At 38.0% G+C, this 25473-nt stretch overlaps 1 protein-coding gene across 2 annotated transcripts in view; it reads left to right on the forward strand.

Moving 5' to 3' along the window:
• The window catches only part of PRKG2 (protein kinase cGMP-dependent 2), a 107345-nt gene that overhangs the window by 60535 nt on the left and 21337 nt on the right, over window positions 1–25473 (forward strand). For both annotated transcript variants that reach the window (XM_066281200.1, XM_066281199.1), the window contains exons 11-15: window positions 568–721; window positions 2579–2715; window positions 5785–5874; window positions 7890–8031; window positions 23615–23778. In XM_066281200.1, the coding sequence (XP_066137297.1) occupies window positions 568–721; window positions 2579–2715; window positions 5785–5874; window positions 7890–8031; window positions 23615–23778 (687 nt within the window). The remainder of the gene's footprint in view (window positions 1–567; window positions 722–2578; window positions 2716–5784; window positions 5875–7889; window positions 8032–23614; window positions 23779–25473) is intronic.

Here is a 25473-nt window from a genome sequence, read left to right on the forward strand (position 1 = left end):
ATTGTATTTGCAACTTTTATTCCAAAGGCCTTTTGTAATACAACAATTTATGAATATGTAATTCAGAGCAGTAAACCTTATATAAAAGAGAAAAAATAGGTTTCCAAATACCAATAGTTGGGTATGAAGTAGGAAATATATTTTTTATGTTTCACAAGTAGTTATTCTGATTCAGTCATGGAAAGCTTCAAGATCTGACAAACAGAGCAAAGCATGGCACAGTCCTAAGAGTGTCATTCTCTGGTTCAGGCTTATCTCCTCTCACTGACTCTTCTATTTTAACAGCTTTATTGAGATTTATTTTAAATACCACAAAATTTGCTCATTTTTACCTTTCCTTCAGTTTGACATTTGTCTGTTTCTTACTGGGTGTGTATTAGTTTTTGTTTGTATAGTCTATAGTTCTTCTCCCCAGATGTGACTGAATCTGACCCTATAAAAGCTGAAATGCTTTTGTGGCAACTGTAGGCAAGAGTGACTCAGAAATAAGATTGTCATAAGAGTGAACGTTATGTGTGCCATGACCCCTGATTGACTAAGGAGGTGTGTGTCACTTCTCTTGAGCAGGAGATCCATGTCTAACCAGAAGCTGTCCAAAGCCCTCTCTCTGGAGATGATTCAGCTGAAGGAGAAGGTGGCCAGATTTTCCTCATCATCCCCATTCCAGAACCTTGAGATTATCACAACACTGGGCGTTGGTGGGTTCGGAAGAGTTGAGCTTGTAAGGGGTTTACGTTTCAAGCATCTGCGAGAAGCCTTTGACTTTTTTGCTTGTTTGTTTTGCTTTATATTCCAGTGTGCCTTGGAGGAGTGTATTGATTGTAATTGTTCTCTTGAATGTTGCTTTGAATTGAGAAAGTACCTCTTCAGTCTGCATGTTGTTTATAGTAGCAGGTCTATGTTAGTAAGTAATTTGAAGCTGCCATTTCAAGCTTCTTACATTGCGTCCCTTTGTGAATATTTTTCTTGATGGTAGTTATTGAACAATATACCAAATAAGCATTCCCAACGACTCTGAAACCCTTAAAAATGTATTTCTGACAGCAAAATATGTCCACACACACGCATGACACATGGACTGTCTATATACGAAAAACAACAATACGTTCTGTGCACATGCCATAGAAACAAAATTTTCAATAATCTTTTCAACAACTTTACTACCACATCTGTCTTTGGCTTTTATTACTCTAATTTTGGGTTGCTCAAAGTTTTCTGTCAGAATAAAAAGAAAAGATGACTGCAAGGGATGTTTGTCAAGCAGCCTTGTGTAGTGTTGATCAGACAGCTGGGAACACATGCCTGATGTCAGCTGCCTCTTCCACATTGCCACCTCGCTGAGCTTTCAAACCAGCCTCCAAGGAGCAGCAGATCGGGATTGTCAGACCAAGTGCTCTGAGGAAACCGTAGAATGGAGATCTTTAACCTGATTAGACACAAATGGCTCTGAACCCCTGGCAATTTCCAAGCCCTTCTCTGCCCAGCAGATTTTTAATAATTTTCTGTACATTAGCCTCCAGGAACTATGCTGACACTTCCAGTTGTTGGATAGCCCTGGGCACAAGCAGGTCTGAAATGGTGCCAGAGGACTCTGGATAGTACACTTCACACCCAGTCAATGAGGGAGGGGGAAGAAACGATTCCTTAATAGGCCAATAAATATTTGTAGTGTCTCTATGTCATATGGAGAGAAGAGAGCAATATTGATCTGTAGTGATATTGTTCACCAAAGATCTTGACAAAAGGACTGAATTAACAATGCCAAGATCTGTTTTTTTCTATAGTTAGATAATTATAATTGAAACAATAGTTTCACCGTTATTTTAAGTCATAGGCAGCACTAATGGTAAATGTGAGAAAAACAAGGTATGCAACCATTTCTGCACAATTTTATTACCTGTCAAATATAATCGGCTTATGGAGTTTTAAGCCTATCTGAATAAATCCCCATTAATTTTTTTAAAAATTTCCTTTTAAGGGAAATTTCTGTTTGTCCATCTAGAGCAGTGCTTAACAATAGAACTTTCGGCATCGATGACATGTTTTGTGTCTGTGCTGTCCACTACGGTCACCACCTGCTAGAGAGGGTGGTTCAGCTTTTGAAATGTGGCTAGTGCAACTAAGGAACTGAATTTAATTTTTAATTAATTTAAATTAAATAACTTCATACGACTAGTGACATTGAATAGTGCCAATATAGATTTTGATATAGATGTTTTGTTTTGAAAATCAAAGAAGAAAGAACACTTTTTAGCAATTCTGTTCCAAGCTTTTCATGTCACCTTCAAAATTGAATAGCTTTCTAAACATTAAATCTTCTAATAAGAGTTTTTCATTTTTTGTTTCAATACAAACATTTTAGAACCATGTTCCAGATATGTGAACTTTTTTGGAAGTTATAAGGAAGGGGGAGTGTGTACCCCTGAATTAAACTGTTCCTAGAGGGATAAGTGGCTGAAACTTACATACTATTATAATGTGAAAACATTTTAACTCTCATTAGTTACCGTGTTTTATATAGATGTCGTCGATCTTTCCTCATAAGTGAATTTTGAGGGTTATTTTTCTTCTTACGTAGGTTAAAGTAAAAAATGAGAATGTTGCTTTTGCTATGAAGTGCATAAGGAAGAAGCACATAGTTGACACAAAGCAACAGGAGCACGTCTACTCAGAAAAGAGGATTCTGGAAGAGTTGTGTTCTCCCTTTGTTGTAAAGTAAGTCGACATTTGGCTTCCAGAACTTGGGATTTCTTGGCTTCGAGGAAATGTGTGTTTCTCTGCAAGAGGATAGATAGAGGAGGAAGAGGCCCCACTCTTAACTCCCACCCCAGTCACAGCAACAGTGTTTGAGATTTGGAGTCAAGCACCCAGATCTTTTTATTTTTGAGTAAATGTCAGGAATGTATGTGTGTGTGTGTAAAATTAAGTGAAGTAATTTGGATTGATTATTTAATCCAGACCTGATTCAGAATTTTAGAAGCAAGAATTCATTGGAAACTCCTTAGGGAGTGTGCTGCTGTTGAATTTCTGCTAGAAGTGGCATTTGGGCACATGTAGGTTGTCAAGGAGCAGCAGACCGTGGTTCTCCCTGTGCCTAGTGCTGGAAGTTCCATTTAATAGCCCTTGTTCTAGCTGTCGCTATCACCATAGCTTGGAAGAGAATGTTGTTATTCTAGTCCGTGGCTGTCTTTACTTGTAAATTCATGGTTTAGTAGTATAAGCCAGTTTTTCATATACAGTTTTAGTGAAGCTTTAGTGATTTCTGGGTAATATAAGGTGTTCTTTCAAGGAATAGAATTTATACTTTTTGATCAAATGCCTTGCAAGAACTCTCCTGTTAATCCATGTTTCTGATATTTTTAAAATATAAAAGAAGTGTGAATCCCAGCAATGCTGGAAGTAGGGTCATTCAATTATCTTTACATTAACTATGTTCCCCAAATACATCCTCCCTTCTTTTTAACCAGTAACTCATTAACAGGCTATGATGAACAGCTGCAGTGCATGGATAGGTTTTATTCATTTTCTTTTCTTTTGATATAGATCTATAGAGAGTCAGAGAGAGGGACAGACAGAAAGGGAGAGGGATTAAAAGGATCAATTCTTTGTTGAAGCTCCTAGGTTGTTCAGTGATTGCTTTCTCATATGTGCCTTGATGGGGGGGGGAGACCTACAGCAGAGCGAGTGACCCCTTGCTCAAGCCAGCGACCTTGGGTGCAAGCTGGTGAGCCTTGCTCAAACCAGATGAGCCTGCACTCAAGCTGGCGACTTCTGGGTTTCAAATCTGGGTCCTCCACGTCCCGGTTTGACTATCTATTGCACCACTCCCTGGTCAGGCTTATTCATTTTCTTATTTCCAGCTCTTTTTGAAGTTCTTGGAATATAATAGGGTAGTAATAATATTAATAATAAATATTAATGACAACATTTATTGAGAAATTAACATGTCAGGCACTCTTCTCAGCAAATATATATATTATATATAAATAAAATAAAATGCATTTTTTAAAAAAAGTTATATTTATTATATATATAACATAGATAGAAGTATATATTAAATTAATATATAACCAATAACATCAATAATATCTGCTTAGTACATAATCAAATGAATATATATATCTATTTGATCTTCATACTAGAACAGTGAGGTCAATGGTATGATTGTCTTCATTGAAGAAGAACAATAATAAAAGTGAGATCCTACAGTTAATAAATGGCTGATGAGGGATTCAGGCCTGGGCAGCTGGTTTCAGACCCCATGCTGAACCACTGGACCAGGCTGTCTTTGCTGTCTGTACATAATATGGCTGCTCTACTGTCTGCCGTGCCTGGGCATGGTGCTGGAGAGAAAAACAAGTCTTTTGATTAAGACCCAGAGACTTCTTTCACCTAATGTGAAAATACGGTACCCTGCCCAGTTCCCACAGCAGGACTGAGGCTGTCATTCCTCCGGATTCTGGGTGTGCTATCAACTGAGGACTTGGACTCAGTCCCTCCGGGCTATTGCTCTTAAGTGAAGAGAATGCCCTTGCCCAAGATCATACTCTCCCTCCAGGTACATCCTGCATCCCATGATGGTAGAACTTCTTGAAGCTGAGGCTTTTGTTGAAACTATATTATAGCCTAGCTTTCCCCCCTAACTCCATCGGTTTCTTCCTTTTCAATGGCTGCTGTTCCCAAGTACACTCTCCACTGAACTCCTTACAAACCTCTGTCTCAGAGTCTTTTTTCCTGAGCCCAACTAGAGGGCATAAGTCATGAGTAGGAAGAACTGTTGTGCAACACAGGTCTTAAGAGAGATATATGCAAGGGTCATGGGGTTTGTGAGGAAGGAGAGGGGGTGGGGTAGTGATCTGCTTTATCAGGAAGGTGGCTCCTGAGCTTGGCCTTGAGGAATGGACAACACATTTACAGTGAAACTGAAAGTAGGAAGTTGTCTGTGGGTAGAGGGAAGACAGCCTAAGTGAAGAGACCAACGTGAGCAAAAGCAAGGCAGTAGGAAAGACCAAGAGCGCTCAGGTGGAAGCTCGTGCAGCTAGGCAGTAGGAGAGACCAGGAGTGCTCAGGTGGAAGTGAGCAAAAGCTAGGCAGTAGGAAAGACCAAGAGTGCTCAGGTGGAAGTGAGCAAAAGCTAGGCAGTAGGAGAGACCAAGAGTGCTCAGGTGGAAGTGAGCAAAAGCTAGGCAGTAGGAGAGACCAAGAGTGCTCAGGTGGAAGTGAGCAAAAGCAAGGTAGTAGGAAAGACCAAAGAGTGCTCAGGTGGAAGCTCGTGCAGCTAGGCAGTAGGAAAGACCAAGAGTGCTCAGGTGGAAGTGAGCAAAAGCTAGGCAGTAGGAAAGACCAAGAGTGCTCAGGTGGAAATGAGCAAAAGCTAGGCAGTAGGAAAGACCAGGGGTGCTCAGGTGGAAGCTCGTGCAGCTAGGCAGTAGGAAAGACCAAGAGTGCTCAGGTGGAAATGAGCAAAAGCAAGGCAGTAGGAAAGACCAGGAGTGCTCAGGTGGAAGTGAGCAAAAGCTAGGTAGTAGGAAAGACCAGGAGTGCTCAGGTGGAAGTGAGCAAAAGCTAGGCAATAGGAAAGACCAAGAGTGCTCAGGTGGAAGCTCGTGCAGCTAGGCAGTAGGAAAGACCAAGAGGGCTCAGGTGGAAGCTCGTGCAGCTGTAGGATGTTGGACAGGAGAAGAGGACCGTTGTTCAAAATATTACTGAGGACATGCTTAAGGGACTCTAGCGGGGTTTTAAAACTAGATTGCTAATAATAACCATGTTTTTCTTTCTTCACAGATTGTATCGTACGTTCAAGGACAATAAGTATGTATACATGCTTCTGGAAGCCTGCTTAGGTGGGGAGCTATGGAGTATATTAAGGGACAGGTAATGAAAGAAGGTTATAAACAATAATATTTGTTTTCTCACAAATGGTCTAAAGGATGCTATATTTATGATCATTGAAAGAAACATAAAGGCGATAGTTAAGATCTGATTCTAAGAAAATATTATCACTTGATAAAGTAGTAATAGTGATGTTTTCTTAACCAACATTGCAATTATGTCATAGGCACCCTGTAAAGCTGTGATTGCCATTCCCATATTAGGGATTAAAGAATCCCAGGCTTAGGGACAGTGCGAACTAGCTGTCCATTACAACGTGTTTAGTCGAGACAGGTACATATACACCCAGATGCTTCTGATTGTGAATCTCTAGAGGGGAGATGTGTGTGTGTGTGGGGGGGTGAAGCTTTTTCTGAAAAACAGAGTAAGATGTCTGCAAAGATTCAACTTTATAAAAATGATAGTTTCCACATAATCAAAAACATTGCTTTTGCTGAGCACAACCTATGCACAAGGCTTCATAGTAGACAGTTTGGGATTTTACAATGCAGACTCTCCAAACAATAGAACAGAAAGTATAAACTTTTCCTCCAATAAGTTTTTAGTTTATCTGGGGAGATGGCATATGGAATTTAAAAACATTTCATTATTTAATGTGAAAACTAAATAGGACAACGAAGTCAACAATTTGTAATTGAATGCCAGTTGAATGTGGTAGATAGTCAGCTCGGAGGAGAGGCAAGAGGGGAGGGATTTGAACTAAGTTCTAGAAGTGACCAGTTGTGGAAAGGCAGAGAGGAAAGGAAACATGTAAGGTACTGCAGGAATTTTGGACTAGGATTGGGTCTCCTTGTGGATGATAAACAGCAGAATTTGAGTAGAACACGGCATCACAAGAGGAGATGGAAAGGTAGGTTTGCCCTAGGTTGTGGGGGTTAACACTAGGCATTTAGACAGTATTACCTGGGCTGGTGGTTCTTAATCCTGACTTCACATGATAGATGTGGGGATCTTTTACAAAGTAAAAATGCTGGGCCCTAATACCAGAGATTAGGATTCAGTTCATCTGAGATAGGGTCCAGTAAAATGATTTTTTAACACTTACCAGGCAATTCTAACATGCATTCATGGTTGAGCATCACACACTTAGGCAATAAACCATTAAGCATCTGAGTAGAAGGTGAATGCATTGTGTTAGCAACATATAGTTGGATTGATCTAAGTGGGGAGAACCTGGAAAGAGAAAGAGACCTGCAACAGCATCGGTATCTTCCATCCTTACTTCACCAGGCAAATCTTATTTAGAAAACCTATTTCTGTTTAGAAAAGGGAATTTGTACTGCCTGTTAGGCACTGGCCCTAATACTGAAAAAAAAAACCAAAACACTTTTAATTAAGTAGTAAAGACACTGTACAGACAGGCGTCGGAGGCTCAGACAGCTGAACAACTTACACAGGACACAGTGAGTGGAAGCAGTAGGTGGCAAAGCCAGACTCTTTCACCCCAAAAGACTCATCTTTTTATTATACCATAAAGCAAATCCCCACCACATTTTAATAATTCAGCATGTAAACATACAATGCTGACAGAGGGCAACTCTGATATCATCAAGGTGCACCAAATAGAAAGGAGTTATGGTTCCATACTTTACAAACCGAAAATGAAAATGATCAATTACATCATTTTTTAGTTAAGCGATCAATTACAGATGTCTGGTTGAAGCTTGCCAGTGAAATCATTGATTGCATTTTCTCCAGCGTTGCATCTCTCCATAAATGTCAAAAAAAAAAAAAAAACCTCTCTAATTTTTCAAATGTAATTACCAGAAACATTGTTTGGATGTGGACATTTTAATTTTAGTGAAGTAATTCTTTGCATTTGGAATCTCCCTAAACTTCTTTATGATCAACAGTCTAATTCACTGTCAGTATAAAGTATTTTTTAGTGTTGCTGTCCTACAAAATATTTATGTTGCATAAATACAACAATCAGCACCTAGAACAGATAACAATGACATATTTCCAGAGCATTAAGAGGGAACATGATTTCATTGCAGAGGCAGCTTTGATGAACCCACCTCCAAGTTCTGTGTTGCTTGTGTGACAGAAGCGTTTGATTACCTGCATCGGCTAGGTATTATCTACAGAGACCTGAAGCCAGAAAACTTAATTCTAGATGCTGAGGGCTATCTGAAATTGGTAAGTGAAATTCTCTTAACTAGCAGTATTATAGGAGATATTTCCAAACATAAAGTTGTGTTATAGTTGCAATTTAATTTTAGTACACCTGTTATTTCTACATTGGAGGATAGGACCTTTGAAATTGGCAATTATTTGTTTAATAATTTTAACTAGGTTTTAATAGGTTCCTGCTACATGTAGGCACCAACTGTAAGGGATGAGGAAAGATGATTGTGTGGCCCTGCCCGGAGACAGCCACTGTCTGTATAGGGAGAGAAGAAACACACGTGAGTGCTGGTAGATTTTTTTTTGAAATCTTTCTAGATGATTATAAGGTTCAACCAGGATTGTGAATTACAGCACTAGACTATAGGCTTCTGCTCTCTATCTTCGTAATCCTCTAATTCCTAACATAAATCCCTCGCATGTTACACTAAAGAAAAATATGCCACAGTCACATAAACTGCTTTCAGTGAGAAACTAGATTAGAACTGAACGGACAGGCATAAGTTAGGAGAAACCACCGCACTTCAGATTTTAGAAGCAAACCCCATCAGGATGAGGGACCCAGGATGTGGAACGCAGGATGCGGGGCCCAGGATGCGGGACACAGGCTGAGGGCCCCAGGATGAGGGGCCCAGGCTGAGGGACCCAGGATGCGGGACCCAGGATGCAGGGCCCAGGATGAGGGACCCAGGATGCGGGACCCAGGCTGAGTTGTCCTGGGCCCATTTTGTCAGTACCTCAGGAAGAACATTAAAACCATCTCTGAACTTAACATTTACAAAGGTATTTAAAGTTTTTCACATCAGAACTTTTATCATATGGTGAGCAGTCGACTATGTGAAGCTACGGTGCTAAACATTTTTGCGATGAATGTATTTAACAATTGATCGGATAAGTGTTCTCATCCGCATATAACAGTGTATAATTTAGTCTCAGGACTCATAATTTGTTATGTGTAATTGCTAAGCGATTGCTCTTGCTAGTAAAGGGGTAAAATAAAAGTCCTTTCATGTGAAATCTGGCTAACTTGCTAGAAACATTTTGAGCCATTCAAGCTTTGTCTTACCCATGAAAGGTAGTTTGGAGAATTGGTGAGGTTCTAACACAGGGCTTCAATCACTCCTTGTCTTCACAATGGTTTCATTGCCTGGACCTCTCACAGCTCTCTAGGGAAATCCTTTGGAATATTCTAAAAGTAAAACTGTCACAAAGGATGCAGATATTCATTCGGTTCATTTATTTTTCATTTTTTATAGCTGTTTTTAGAACATTAGATAGCATATTCAGTATTTTAATCATAGAGGCCAACAAATATAACTCCTGTTAGAGGTATCTATCCATTTTACTTACTCATTTGCCAACCAGCAAAATAAAAATTAATAACTAAAGCCTTTAGAGAAATATAAATGCTGCGTATTTTCATTTCTAGCCATATATCAAACCAGGTATCCTGAAATCCTTTCAGAACAAAATGTCGAAAATTACTGGATGAAACATGAAAAACAGTATTACATGCATGGCTGAGTTTATAAGAGAGCGTTGGGATTCTCCCAAGGCTGGGGACCAAGCGTGAGCAGTAGCATAGAATAAGACATTGAAGCTGCTGTCTTGTGGGCACTCAGCAGTCCTAGGTGGCATAGAGGGTTGATTCTATTAGCTGCACCCTATGGGAACAGGAGACCAAGTTTTGGACCTGGGCAGTGTGGGAAGTTGAAACAGAGAACATTGCACAGAGCCAGGAACCACACAGATTATACTCTCAGGGAAATAGAGAACAAGGAAAAAAATACCTAATGTATAAAGACAGAGTAAATGCAAGAAAACATGCCTTTCTCATTATTGGGCCTTTGGTAGAGGAATTGAAGAATCTTTTCTAAGAATTCTTGGCCTCAGGCTGGTCTTCATGGAGGTAGTGTGCCCAGTTGTGAAGGATGGAAAAACCCAAGCAAGAATTTAAAATGAAAATGGATCCATGTTGGTAGCACTCCCAAGTTTCCAAGAATCAATGTCTATTCTCTCTGGAAGAATGTCCTCTCCACTCAGGATGCAGAGCGCTCTCAGCAGTCAAGTTCCAGGAATCATGAGCACACATTTTAAAGTAAAATAAAACATGTCTGAGGGAAAAGGATAGCATGAATATTATTTGGCAGGCAAATAAATGTCTCAATATTTGAATAATCAGATGAAGAATGTAAAATAAATATATCTAGTGCATTTTAATAGTAAGAGAGGGAATAAATTATGAATAAGGAACAGAGCCTCAAAAAAGATATAGCAGGTTTAGAAAAAACTGACAAGAATTCTATTAAGAAATTAAGAACATAATAATTGAAATTAAATATTCAATAGAAGTTTTTATTAATGGTGGAGTAGCTTACATTGGACTAATCTTACTAAGATTAATTATATTTATGTGTAAAAATGTTTAAAGATATTGGAGAGCAACAAAAAGTTGACTTTCAAACCTTGAAAAAGGAACCCACACTGGATCAAATTCTCATTGATGTAGCTGTTACCAACTGTTCTCTTTAGGACACTTTTTATTGTATAAGGCACAGGGAATAAACCTTTAGTTAACCATCATATCTAACAGTGAAATATTGAACATTTTTCAATTAGATTGTGAACAATACAAGAATATATTCTTTGACCACTTTTTTTTTCAACATTGTAACAGAAGTCTTAACAAATAAAGTAAACCAAGAAAAAGAAATGAAAGGTCAAAGTTTAAAAAGAATGAATGAAGTTACCTGTTTTTATTTATGGAAAACATGATTGTTGACATAGAAAACTTTAAAGAGTCTACCAAAAAAGTACCAGAAAGAATTAGTAAATTAAACATGATTATAGCTACAAAGTCAATATACAAATAAAATTCCATTTTTATATACTAGCAACTAAGTTATAAATTAAATAAAAATTCTATTTATAACATCAAAATCTGTCAAATAATTTCGAATTAACTTAATATGTAAAAATTTGTAAGGCCTCTACTTTGAAAACTGCAAAATATTGCTGAGAAAAAAAATAACCAATTGGTAAGATGTACCATGTTTATAAATCGGATAACTCATCATTATTTGATAAAATGTCCATTATATCCAAAATATCTATAGATTCAAGGCCATTGCCATAAAATTTAGAGCAACTAGTTTTTAGAAATGAAATGTCTATTCTTAAATTTACACAGAAATTCAGTGTTTAGAAGAGTTAATAACCACTTTGAAAAAGGGACAAAATTGAGAAATTTATAATATCTGACTCAGATATACTCTATAGATACAGTAAGCAAGGGAGGATGATAATGATGTAAAGATAGACAAATAGCTTAATATAACAGAGTAAAGTCCAGAAATAGACATATGTAGTCAATTGACTTATAGCAAAAGGAGAAAGGCTAGTCTTCTGAAACAACGGGATGTGCATGTGTAGGGAAATATTAACCTGACTCCCACCTCACGCTAGTTACAAAAATTAATTCATATGGCTTTTAAACCTATAACGCATCTAGAAGTAAACATAGGGTGATATCTTCATAACTTGGGTAGGCAGAGATTTCTTAGAACATAACTAGTCACAGTCTTATAAAGTTCAGGCTGCTATAACAAAAATACTATAGAGTAGGTGGCTTAAACAACATACATTTATTTCTCATAGTTTTGGAGGCTGGGAAGTCTAAGATGAAGGCTCTGGTAAATCTGGTGTCTGGTTAGGGCCCACTTCCTGGACTATAGACAGCTGCCTTCTCACTTTTTCACATGTGGGGAAGGGGAGAGAGAGGGAGACAGAAGGTAGAGATTGATATAGAGAAAGAGAGATAGAAAGCTCTCTCTAGTCTCTTCAGATATATATTGGGGGGAAGGCATGCAGTCTACAATAATTGGACTTCATCAAAATTAAAAACTTCTGATCATCAAAATATATTGTTAAGTAAATGAATAGTCATGCCATACAGTGGAAGAAAATATTTGCAATGCCTATTTGTGACAGAGGACTTGATTTTATCCAGAAATACATAAAGAACTTCTACAGCTTGTTAATAAAAAGATGAACAACCCAATTTAAAAACTGAAAAATCTTGAAAAATCATTTCACAAAAAAAGACATAGGAATGATCAATAAGCTACATCAGCAGTCATGAAGGAAATGCAAATTAAAGCCACAAAGAGTTACACTTTATACCCACTACAGTGAGTATCATTTAAAAGACTGACAGTACCAAGTGTTGATGGATATTCTCCTAAATTTCTAGTGGGAAAATAAAATTATAAACCATCTGAAGAATAGTTTTGTCAGTTCTTTGCCTATGCCTGTTTTTTGATGAGAAATTTCACACCCTGATAGAAATTCCACTCCTTGTGCTTATCCAGGAAAATTGAAATTGTGTCTTCAAAAATCTTGGGCAAGAATGTTCCTAACAGCTTTATTCATAAAAGCCCTCAAAATCAGAAACAACCCAAATATCCTCCACTAATTAAATATATAAACTTACAGTGGTACATTCAGCAATGGAATGTTGCTTAGCAATATTAAGGAATGAATTATAACAAGCAATAACATGAATGAATTTTAAAAATTATGTTGAGCAAAAGAAGCCAGACACAAAAGAATATCTTTTGTATGATTACACCCACAGACATTCCAGAATAGATAATAGGAATAAGTATAATTGTTGCCTCTGGGAGGGGCATTTGTCTGGAAAGGGACATGAGAGAACTTTCTGAGATAATTGGAATGTCTGTATCATGGCTGTATGTTGGTTGTAGTTACAGGAGTGTAATCTACATTATAATGCAATGGACTGTATACCCTGGCAGGTTTGCTCAGTGGTAGAGAGCATCGGCCCAGTGTGTGGAACACCCAGGTTTGATTCCCAGTCAGGGCACATAGGAGAAGCGCCCATCTGCTTCTCTACCTTTCCCTCTTTCCTTTCTCTCTATCTCTTCCCCTCCTGCAGCCAAGGCTCCATAGGAGCAGAGTTGGCCCGGGTGCTGAGGATGGCTCCATAGCCTCCACCTCAGGTGCTAAAATGGCTCAGGCGGCAACAGAGCAACGCCCCAGATGGGCAGAGCATCGCCCCCTGGTGGGCATGCCAGGTAGATCCCAGTTGGATCCCGGTTGGGTGCGTGCGGGAATCTGTCTGACTGCTTCCCTGCTTCTAACTTTGGAAAAATACAAAAAGAAAAATAAAGAAAAAAGAAATGCAATGGATAGTACATCAAAATAGGTGCATTTTATTGCTTGTAAGTTATATATCAATTTAAAAAATTTAACAGGTTAAATAGCAGGCAATTCATAAGTGAAAAGAAAAATCAGTGAACTGAAAACTTAATTGATTTACGTAGAATGTTGCTTAGAGACACAGAAAGATGGAAAATAAGAGAAATAAGGTAACTTGAAGAATTTGAGAGGTTCTTAAAATGTTTAATTGGAGTCTAAGATAAAAATAACATAGAAAATGTGGGAAGGAAAGCAGTATTTAAATATTTAATGGCTGAGAATTAAAAAAAAATACCATCAAGTAAAAAAACCCCAACACGTCCCAACTGGGACTAACTGAATTTACTGTGTATTGTAGCTCCCATCTTTGCATTACAAATCACTCACTTTTAATGGCTTAAAACAACAGTAATCATATGTGATCTCTCCCAGTTTCTGTGGGTCAGAAACTTGGGGCTTGGTTCAGCTGAGGGTTTCTTACTTGCAAGGTCATTCATGAAGTTTCATTCAGGTGTTGGCTGAGGCTACAGTCACATGGAGGCTTGACTAGGGCTTGATGTAGACTTCCCAATCCGAGATAGCATGCTCATATAGCTGACAAATTGATAGGGCTGTTAGTTGGAGCCTTAATTTCTTTTCACAGGGTTTCTTTGTAGGTTGAATGTCTTCATAACATGGGAGGCTGGCTTCCCTCAGAATGAGTCATCCAAGAGACCCAGTAAAAGCCACCATGCCCTTAAGACCTACTGTCAGAGTAACAAACCGGCACTTCCACTGTATTCTGTTGACAAGTCGACCCTGGTTTACAGTGGGATTTATTGTGAGAGGGGATGCCTCTGAATACCAGAGTGGACCATGGGAGTTTATCTTGGATGTTGGTGATCATACTAGTGAAAGGACAGAAAGAACAACAACTAAGAGGTTTTAAAACTATCAAAGAGAAAGGACAGTTTACCTAAGAAGGAGTAAAAATCAGTCTTTCTGTTGACGTTTCAACAGTAACTATCAAGCCAAACACAGTGTACGCATATCTTAAAAGTTCCAAGAAAATATAACTGACAGACTTGAATTATAAAGCTCGGGAAGCTATTTTTAAGAGGGTTAAATAAAGACTTTTTTTTAGATTTTATTTACTGATATTTTTGGAGGGGGGAGGAGAGAAAGAGAGGGCGAGTGAGAAAGAGGGGAGAGAATCAAGAAGCATCAACTTATAGTAGTTACTTCCTGTATGTGCCTTGACCAGGCAACCCCAGGGATTTGAACCGGCGACTTCCGTGTTCCAGGTCAATGCTTTAACCACTGTGCCACCACAGGTCAGGCAATAAAGATATTTTCAAAGATGAAGGGCATTTACCACCGATGTACACAGGATGTACTTAAGGGAGAGAGAGATTAAGCATCCTTGGTAAATGATCTGAGATACGAGTGGAGACTATAGAAACACAGTAAACATATTCGATATTTTAAAATTATGATATAAAGTAATGATTATTTTACTATATAATATTAGAAAATGCTAAATAACTGAGCAATAGCGGCATGTGAACTGAGAGTAAGTATAATTGGAATTAAAGCAGGAGAACATATCAATCATTTAAAAAGAAGGCAGCAAAAGAGAAGCAGGAAACCCAGAAAACAATGAAAAGGAGAACACAATTGGGACGAGAAAGAAATCTAACATACGCAAATAGACTTAACTCTCCAAGCAAAACCCAAAGACTGTCAAATAGATTTGAAAAATAAAAATCAGCTCTCTAATGTTTATAAGAGACAGACCTAAAACATGAGGGTGCAGAAGGGTTGAAAAGATACGGGAAAAGATACGTCTGGGAAATATTCAACAACTTTAAATACAGGTTTCATTATGTTATTATCAAGAAGAAATATTACTAGAGATGAAGAGGGCTACCATATGATGATAAAGGTTCATTTTGCCAAGATGATCCAAAAATCTTCATCTTATATTTACCAAGTAAGTGCTTCAAAAATAAGAAGCAGAATTTGACAGAATAGGGAGAAATGAACAACTTTAGAAAACTTCAATATACCTCTTCCAGAAATTATTGATAATATAATATTGAGACCAAAATCGCTAAAACTTTAAAAGATAATGTATAACACAGTTAATAAACTTGATCTAATGGAGTTATAGGATATTGTTTCCAGTAGTTAGAAAATATATGTACTTTAACCAAATCTGATCATACACTGAGCCATTAAGCAAGTTTCAGCAAAGACCGTAAATAAGAATTGAGCCAGCAGTTGGCAGCCTCGCAGAGCTGCTTTGGCTGAGGGTTTCTGAGGGGGTTACAGTAGAGGTGGAGGCAGTGAGGGGGCCTGGTGACAGCAGGAATGTGCATCTGTGTGATGGACACTGGGCAGTCTAGCCTTGGACACAAATGTCTTTGAGGATGAAAGATTTCTTGTTAGGGTGACCTTGGCTCCATTCTACAAATTTTGATAAGTGGCATTTTAACCTTCCTTTGCTATTTCTTGGCAATGCCTGTGAGGGGTTAGATATCTATAGATGGCAATTAAGGAAGGATGTTTTCCCAGCAAAGAATAATCAGTGAAATCCTGGAGAAAAGACATAAGAAAAAGGTGTGACTTTTTCAAAGTGTCTCTCTATAGGCTATAGAGATGTTCCCTCTCTGATTGTTACAGCGGATGAGTTTGTGGTAAGTGATAAAGACCTCATTCTACTTTTCTTCCCCAAGTCACTACTCAGATTGCCAGCCTGGCTGATCCAAGCTGTCTATCAGGGAACACCCTGGGTGGGGAGTAAGGATGAACAGATGTTACTTAAGAATCATAAATACTCATATCGCTATCTCACACCTGCTCCTTCAAAAATATCCTTAAAAGTTTCAACAAGAAATAAGAAAGGCAAAAAATTGATAAGCTAAGCATACAATTTAAGAAGTTGGAAAAGGAGGAAACCAAAGAAAAGAGAAGAGAATAAAGTTAGCATAGAATTAATAAAATATAAAATAAAAAGGATACAGATCAAGGTTGGTATTTTGAAAAGATTTATAAAATTAACAAACCTGTGGAAATACTGATCAAAAGTAAAAGAGAAGAGGTACAGATATATACTATCCTAAGTGAGCATCATAACAGTTGTTAAAGCAGAGATTTATGTGGATAAAAGGTATTTGGGTGACTCCACACTATCTTATTCTATGAGGCTAGTGTAAACTTGGTTCTCCAAAGGAAACTCTTAAGAAAGGCAAGTTAATGTTTAATATCATAAGCCAAGCGGAACACTACAATGAGCACAAATTATGATAATACATCATAACAAAATTGGCTATATTTCAGGAATGCAAGCATTTAACATTAAAATTTCTATTAAAACAAGTCATCACCTTAATAGATTGAAAAAATAAAAACAATTCTATAATTACTGAAAAGATGCAGGGGAATTTTTCATACATTTTTACATTTAGTTATGATAAAAATTTCTCAGCAAACTAGGAATATAAATAAAATTTATAAATGCAATGAAAATTACCTGATAAAAATTTAGAGCAAACGCTCTACATAATGATAAAACATTAGAATTATGCTTTTAAAAGTCAGTGGGATAAGCACTTCTATTCAATATTTTACTGGAGTTCTTACCCAGTGCAGTAGGACATGTATAAAATTTTTTAAAAGATTGGAAAGTAAGTAACAATGCCTATTTTTCTGTGTGATATGATTAACTTTATAGAAGTCCAGAATGTAACAACAAATTACTAAATCAAGTAAAGAGTTTAGAATGGTTGCTGGATGTCAGATTAGTAACACAAGACCTCAGTATATTTTTAAATGCCAGAAATGTAGCTGATAAGTAGTTATACAAATACCACTTACAGAAAGCATAAAATTTAATATATATTTATGTAAGTAAATATATAATGTACCTAGAAATAAATCTAACAAAAATATAAGAGCTTTGAGAAACTTATACAGATATATAAAAAGACACAGAGCTAGATAACATTCCTCGGCCTTCTTTGTGCTGGTTGTGGCCGGGATCTAGCTGGTGAAATGTGAGCTGTCTGTAGTGCGGCACCCTCAGACGTGGGCTGACAGTGACCTCCGCACCTGACCTCTATACCATCTTTCCAGCTGTGGCTGACAAACAGAAGCACATTTGAAGTTGGCAGAGCCGTAGGTGGGAGGAGCCTGCACTCCCTGAACCGCTGTTTGGGGAAGAGCTTCCTGCTGCTCAGGGAGCTCTTCATTATGTGAGGAAGAAGAAAATTAATGAAGAGTTTAAGCTTTTATACTTTCTTGGTTATGTTTGTTTTAGTAGCTAGCATTATCCTAAGTCAGAAAGATGTACTGGATTTGGTACAATTCCAGTGGAATTCCAACAGAGCTTTTCATGAATCGAGCTGATTCTAAAGTTTATGCAGACTAACCAAGAGCCAAGAATAGCCAAGACATTTCTGAAGACGAGAACAGGGTGGGAGGACACTCTCTCAGATATCAGAGCTAATTATAATGCCATAGCTCAAACTAATTAGTGATGAGGGGGGAATGTAAATTCTATACTAATTTAATACTTACAGAAGACAAAAGGTAAAAGTTAATGTCATTAAATGATGGTGAGGATTTAGACCAACGGAAACTCATACACAGTACTGCTGGTGAAGCAGGTGAGAATATAGCATAATCTCTAAAGACAAATATGGGGTTGGGAAAGTGGGTTTACAATCATTTGTCTGGAGAACAATACAGTAATTAATAGATAATAATATAAACATAAACTGTTTTGCAAACTCACAACTGTGAACCTACTTTTGCCCACCTCGGTATTTGACAATATCTAGTCAAGTTGAAGCTACCACATCTTTGACCCAGCAATTTTACCGTCTTACACATGTCCACTAGATAATGTGGAAAATGTTAATAGAAACATTTTTATAACAGCAAACAATTAGATATAATATGAATGTCCAACAGTAGCATAATGCACAATAATCACGATGTGCCAATTCAGTGGTATATAATAGAGTGAAAATAAATGTACTATAATATGGATTAATTTCACAGATATGATTTTAAGTGAAAAAAGGAAATTTAACAACAATAGATATGATTTATCTGAAAAATGTAAAAATGAGAACTATATTATTTAAGGATATCAGATATGTGGAAAAATCAGAAATGAATGCAACAGATGATAAATGCAAAGTCCAGGTAATGGCAGCCCCTTGGCAGTGGGCAGGAGGACATGATGGGAGGAGAACATCGGGCTTCCACTTTGGTTCTGTTTCCGTTATTAAACAGGTGGTGGATATGGGGTGTTTTTATTCTCGTGCTTTGTAAGTTGCATACATCTCCAGTATCTTGTATGTCGAGGATTTCCTTACGTAAAAGTAAATATAGTCATCAGCTCCATTATATTCTTTGGCCAGATATTTTTAGCTGTTCTTACTAAATGATAAAAGCTCATTAAGTTAAGCTTTTCCCACCAATGTGCTTCACATAGGCTGCTTCTTTTCTCTTAACCATCTTCTACTTTCTCATCAATTTACTTATAATGGAAATGTTTCCTTTGGAACCCGGATCAAGTGTCACCTCAAATATCCATGACCTTTCTCAATTTTCACTTTCTCATTTTTAACATTAGGATAATAGTTCCTAGCTCACAAAATTGTTAAAGTGATTTTAGAGAGTATGCATATCATATTGAAACTGATGTGAACAGTGATCTTTTTATTCATATTTTCCTTCGCCAAACATGTTGAACATCTGCTGTGTTACAAATGCTGTAGGGGGTACAAAATGAGTAAGACATCACACTGCCTCTTCTCAAGGAAGGAGCTAGTTACACAACTAAGTGATACTGCCGCAAGGGATGTCATTATGGAATATAAACAGTGTTAAAGAGCCTTATAGGAGAATGGAATTGGTTCTGTAAATTCTACTCAAAGAGACGGAGGTACATAAAATGAGCCTCCAACAACTTCAGTTTGTTCTCATGTGCACAGCGTTCCTCTTCGTCTTGCCCACTTCCTACTCAACACTCCAGGTATTTCAGATGAGTCACCACGCTCCCATAAGAACTCATGAAAGACTCAGCCATCCCATACCTTAGCCTCTGTCACCCTCACTTCCATCCAGGGGAAGCTATCCACTGTTGTCTGTTGGCGAACAGGAGAAACAGATTCCATTTTACCCTTGTCTAGACTTGGGCAGCAAAGTAAATGCCCTAAAAATGCCACATAAATATTTTTTTGGAATTTTATGTCTCCATGAATCATCTGACTTAATTAGACTGGTCATTTTGATTCCTTTTTTTTTTATGTGACCAAGAGAACCAATATCTGACAAATTTACTGACCCAGAGAGAAACTTCTGGGAAAAAGCTAATACTTACTGGACACCGGCTTCTGTGAGCCACAGTGCTAATTTTTCTATTTCAGAATGATGCAGTCATCACTTCAGATTTAGAAACATCTAAAAACTTTCTAGTTTATTAAAATCTATGGGGACTTAATGTTTTTCCAGTGTAATGTAAACGGTCTTTAATAATAGGGATTTAATAGAGACTAGGAAACGCTTCTGTGCAGCTTCCCCAGAGATTCTTCTTGAAAACTCAGTTTTGCTAGTAGAATTTTTTAAAGGGGGTATATTTTCTTGTCTTCTAGATTGATCCCTTTAAAACATTAGTCATGCTTTTTATACTCCTTCTCCAATCCTCCAGTGCCCTCTTAGGAAAAAAAAAAAAAAGATCTAAAGTTTTTAAAGTTTTTTCTGTGGCTTACCAGATCGCTACATATGGCCCAGCACACTGGCCTTCTTGTCTGTCCTTGAACTTAACATATGTGTTCCCAAAGGCTAGGGGCTATGTGCTAGCCCTTCCCTTGGCAGAATCACTCATGCTCAGATTTTTACTGAGCTTTCTTCCTTAGTACACATAGGTTGCCTCTCAAACCTACTCAAATGCGCCCTGGCTGGTAGAGTGTCAGCCTGGCGTTTAAATGTCCCAGGTTGGATTCCCAGTCAGCCCACACAGGAGAAGCACCCATCTGCTTCTCCACTCCTCCCCTTCTCGCTTATCTCTCTCTCTCTCTCTTCTCTGCTACTGCAGCCATGACTTGATTAGAGCGAGTTGGCCACAGGTGCTGAGGGTGGCTCCATGGCCTCCGCCTCAGGTGCTAAAAAAATGGCTCCGGTTGCAACAGAACAAGGGCCCAGATAGGCAGAGCATCGCCCCCTTGTGGGCTTGCTGGGTGGCCCCCATCAGAGTGCATGTGGGAGTCTGTCTCTGCCTCCCCCAATAAATAAGTAAAAACTAACTAAATAAATAAATAAATGGATGAAATCTACTCAGATGCTACCTGCTCTGAGAAACAGTTCGGATTGCTTTCTGTAGCTAATTCTGCTGTAGGTTTTTCATAGCATGTGTCACTTCCAGGCATTATTATATATAAAATTATATTTTTATGCTTGTTCTCTGTCTTAAATGTAAGCTCAGAGAGGAGTGGGACTTGGGCTATACCCTGAAGCTTGGTGCATAGTAGTGTTCAATAATTGTTTTTTGAATAAATAAAGGAAAGAGTTTACATTTCCATTGCCTAGAAGGAACAGGGTTTAAAAGATTGAGGGTTTGTGGTGGTATCCATGTTGGTACAAGACATAGTGTGACTTTTTATAGAAAATATACAGGCCCTGGCCAGGTGGTTCAGTGAATAGAGCATTGTCCCGGTGTGTCAAGGTTGTGGGTCTAATCCTTGGTCAGAGCAACCACAAGAAGCAGCCAATGAGTGCACAACTAAATGAGATAACTAAGTGGAACAATGAATTGATGCTTCTCTCTTCCCCTCCTCAAATCAGTGTAAAATATTTAAAAAATTAAAGAAAATATACAGAACTTGACATCAGACTGTCTGGGCATATTAGACACAAGACTGGATAGGTCTGAGTGTTGATTTCCTCCAGCCAGATAGATTAGAGTGAAGTCGATAAGATCAAAGGAGATAAAGAAAGGGTAATTTTTCATAAATTTTAAAATCTTAATATAATTATTGCCATCTCAATGGGCCAACATGCAAATATTACAAAAGCAAAACCAACTATTCCAATTAAAATTTACAACTTTTAGAGCTTAGAAAAAACTCTCCTGAACATCTAATAAACTCCAATCATACTTAAAAGGAAAAATAATGCAATGTAAAAGTGAGCTGAAAAGCTGTTATAAAATAAGATGTAATGTTCCCACATATGCATGCATTAAAAATGCAATTATAAGCATTGCATTCTTGTCTCTTAAATTATAGTCTTCTTAAAATTAGGTAGGATTTTCATAATGGCTCTTTCTCTGAGAAATAAGTAAATATGCTAATCTCAGCTGGTTATAAATGTTAATTTCATAGTATCCCCAGTCATCTCTTATAATCCTTGTGAGTCATTCTGTATAGATAAAAGAAAACATTAAAAGCCCACTTCAAATTAGATTGTTTAAATTTCCTTTTTCTGATAAGGAAATCCTTGCTGCTGTGTGATAAACAGTAAAAAGCATTAGTAACAACCTAAACTTCTAAGAGATTTATTTAGGGGAAAAATGAAAAATTTAAATGTTAGTATTTAAATGAATAAATGAGAACTAAATTTTATAGTTTACTGACTAATCCTTTTCTAGGTGAGGACCTACTTTGATATGTTAATCTTATTATTTTGGTTTTTAGCCAAGATTATTGCCATATTATTGAGATAGTGTGTGTAACTATTAAAATGTGCTTGTTAAAGCCCAGGTATAATTTGTGTGTCTGTTTACTTGAGGTAGGTAGAGGGCAGTTTTATTAAAGTAATATCTGTTCATATTGAAGATGAAAAGTAGGTGCTAAATAACACCCATGGAAGGAAAGCAGCTGTTGGTCTTGCAGGGCAAGGTGGTGGTCATAATATACTGCCTCGATTCAGGGAGTGGGTCTTCTGTTGCCCCGCCTTCTTTCCTGTGTCTTTTCTGTGCACAGAGTGCATTGAATTGAGTCTCAGAAAAGTGGGAGGCCTGTTCTGAGAAGACAGAGGAGGGTAGCACCAGCCCATTATTCTGGGAAAGTTCCTGATCGTCATCAGGGCTGAGCTTAGGTGTCACCTCCTGACATCTTTCCCAACTTTCTTCCTCATGTTCCAGAAGTATATGTGTTTTTGGCTCTCTGAGTTTACACTTTGCATAATCTTCTACGATAGCATGTATCATATGATATATTAACCACATATGTGTAAGTACATATGTGTAAGCTCAACACACTGAGCTTTTCCTAGGTTACTCTGTATCTGTACACTGAGCTCAGAGCCTGGCTTACAGAGAGGATGCTGGCTGAATCAGTAATATTACTGATTAATATTTATGTTGTTAAAATATCATATTATTAATGTAATATTAATATTCAGAATAAATAAGTTAATGCAGGTGCTATTTACCACCCACCTCCCTGAGACGGACTGAAAGTGCACAGAATCCAGCCGAGTTACAGATGGGATGATCCTAGCTTTTTTTTCTTTTTTTTTCTTTTTTTGGACTGTCAAAACTAAGAGGGTGCAGAAATTGTGCATAATCGTTTTTATAGACTGTCAAGATTCAACATAGATGGACCTTGATAACATTATACTGAGTGAAATAAGTAAATCAGAAAAAACTAAGAACTGTATGATTCCATACATAGGTGTGATACAAAAATGAGATTCATGGACATGGATAAGTGTGCAGTGGTTACCAGGGGGAGGGGAAGGGGGGAGAGAAAGGGGGTGGGGAGAGGGGAGGGGCATAAAGAGAAACAGATAAAAGGTGGCAAAGGACAGTTTGACTTTGGGTGATGGGTATACAACATAATCAAATGTCAATATGATCTGGAGATGTTTTCTCTGAATCTATGTACTGTAATTGATCAATGTCACCCCATTAAAATTAATTATCTAAATAAAATTTAAAAAAAAAGACTGTCAAGATTTAAACCTCCCTCTTGTGTACAACGTTCTCTTTCCCAAACTCTCAATTCTGCTATGATTTTTTCTTCTGTGATGGAGCTTTCCCATCCATCTCTTCCCCTTCTCACCTCTTTTTGATGAATACCACCATTGATCTGAAAATTATACACTTCAGTCCTGCCTGCCCTGAGCTTCACGTGTGGTGTTCTGATCTCCCCTTGCTAAAGCATTCCTCAGGGGTTGTGGGCACAGAGGTGTGTGCATGGAACTTTCCCCAGTGTAATTAGATTTACATGTGGCCCTATAAAAGAACAGACAAGAGGATCAGTGTATGTTTAGTGTAAAGGGAAGGGTGTGGGTATAGAAAGAAAATTTAGGAAGTTAGAAGGAGACTTAAAGAGGAGCATGAGTTTTATGGTCTCTGAACTTTGACGTTCTTTTCCAGGTTGACTTTGGATTTGCTAAGAAAATAGGATCTGGACAGAAAACATGGACATTCTGTGGGACCCCAGAGTATGTAGCTCCTGAAGTCATTCTCAACAAAGGCCATGACTTCGGTGTGGATTTTTGGTCCCTAGGAATTCTAGTGTATGAGCTCCTAACGGGCAAGTAAGTGCCTTCAAATTGTGTTCAGCCTCTTCAGAGAAGTGAAAAAAAAAAAAACCTAAGTAGTGATAAAAATATATATAATTTAAGAATTTAACATTTTGAAAATGTGATGCCTTTTCCTCTTTACATTATTTCACATATAGTATGCTTGCTAGTTTATAACATAGAGAAAAGATTCAGGAAGGTAAAATGAAGGAGTACAGAGTGCTACAGTTTACCGAAATTGGCAAGGCCTGTTATTACAGATAACATATTTAGTGTGTGAAGGTTTTGATAATCTGGCATGAGAATAAGAAAAGGAAATGAGGCCCTGGCCGGTTGGCTGAGTGGTAGAGTGTGGGCCTGGCGTGCAGAGGTCCCGGGTTCGATTCCCGGCCAGGGCACACAGGAGAAGTGCCCATCTGCTTCTCCACCCCTCTCCTCTCCTTCCTCTCTGTCTCTCTCTTCCCCTCCTGCAGCCAAGGCTCCATTGGAGCAAAGATGGCCCAGGCGCTGGGGATGGCTCTGTGGCCTCTACCTCAGGCGCTAGAGTGGCTCTGGTCACGGCAGAGCAATGCCCCGGATGGGCAGAGCATCACCCCCTGGTGGGCAGAGTTTCGCCCCCTGGTGGGCGTGCCGGGTGGATCCTGGTTGGGCGCATGTGGGATTCTGTCTGACTGTCTCCCTATTTCCAGCTTCAGAAAAATACAAAAAAAAAAAAAAGAATTGAAATTTAGGCTTTGTTATTGTTTTCTCTTATAAATATATATTTTTGTAATGGATAAATGTTTCAATTAAATTCATTAATCAGTTAAACTAAAGTTAGCCATGTTCTTCAATATTCCCAATAGATCATTAACCAGAATTGCTAAGAGAAAGCAACATTGCTGGAATTAAATTTTATTCCCCTGTAAAGTGCTTTGTGGAGGTGATAATTAACAGAGACATGACACAGCAGGGGTTCTAGCAGTTAAAACTGAATTGTCATTACAAAAGAAACTAAAGGGCTATATTAATGAATCCAAGATTCCAAATATTCAACATGTGTGCACACACATATGTATGTGCACCCATGTGCATTCACAATCAAACATAGGCTATATGAAATATTAGTGCACATTTGTAAAGCATTTTACATTTTACAGAGACCACTTACATATGTGTTATCTAGTTTAGTTCTCACAAACTTGCATGAAAGTTAAAGCGGGAATTGTTTTTTTTATAATTTAAATTTTTATTATTGTTATGATTTAAATATTTTTTATTCATTTTTTTGGTGGCAGAGACAGAGAGAGTCAGAGAGAGGGACCAATAAGGACAGACAGACAGGAAGGGAGAGAGATGAGAAACATCAATTCTTCGTTGCAGCTCCTTAGTTGTTCATTGATTGATTTCTCATACGTGCCTTGACCGGGGCAGTGGGGAGGCTACAGCAGAGCCTTGCTCAAACCAGATGAGCCTGCACTCAAGCTGGCAACCTCAGGGTCTCGAACCTGGGTCCTGCACATCTCAGTCCGATGCTCTATTCACTGCGCCACAACCTGGTCAGGCTACGATTTAAATTTTATAAATTAGAATACCAGGGCAGTGATTGGGGATTTGATCCCAGCTCTTTTGACTCCAAATGTGATGCATTCTCCATTACACACCCATCATGTTGTATCCTGAATGCATGGACATACCCCCTCAGATTCAGATCGGTTCCTTTTCCAGTTT

This window comes from Saccopteryx bilineata, chromosome 5, assembly GCF_036850765.1.
Source record: "Saccopteryx bilineata isolate mSacBil1 chromosome 5, mSacBil1_pri_phased_curated, whole genome shotgun sequence".
NCBI lineage: Eukaryota > Metazoa > Chordata > Mammalia > Chiroptera > Emballonuridae > Saccopteryx > Saccopteryx bilineata.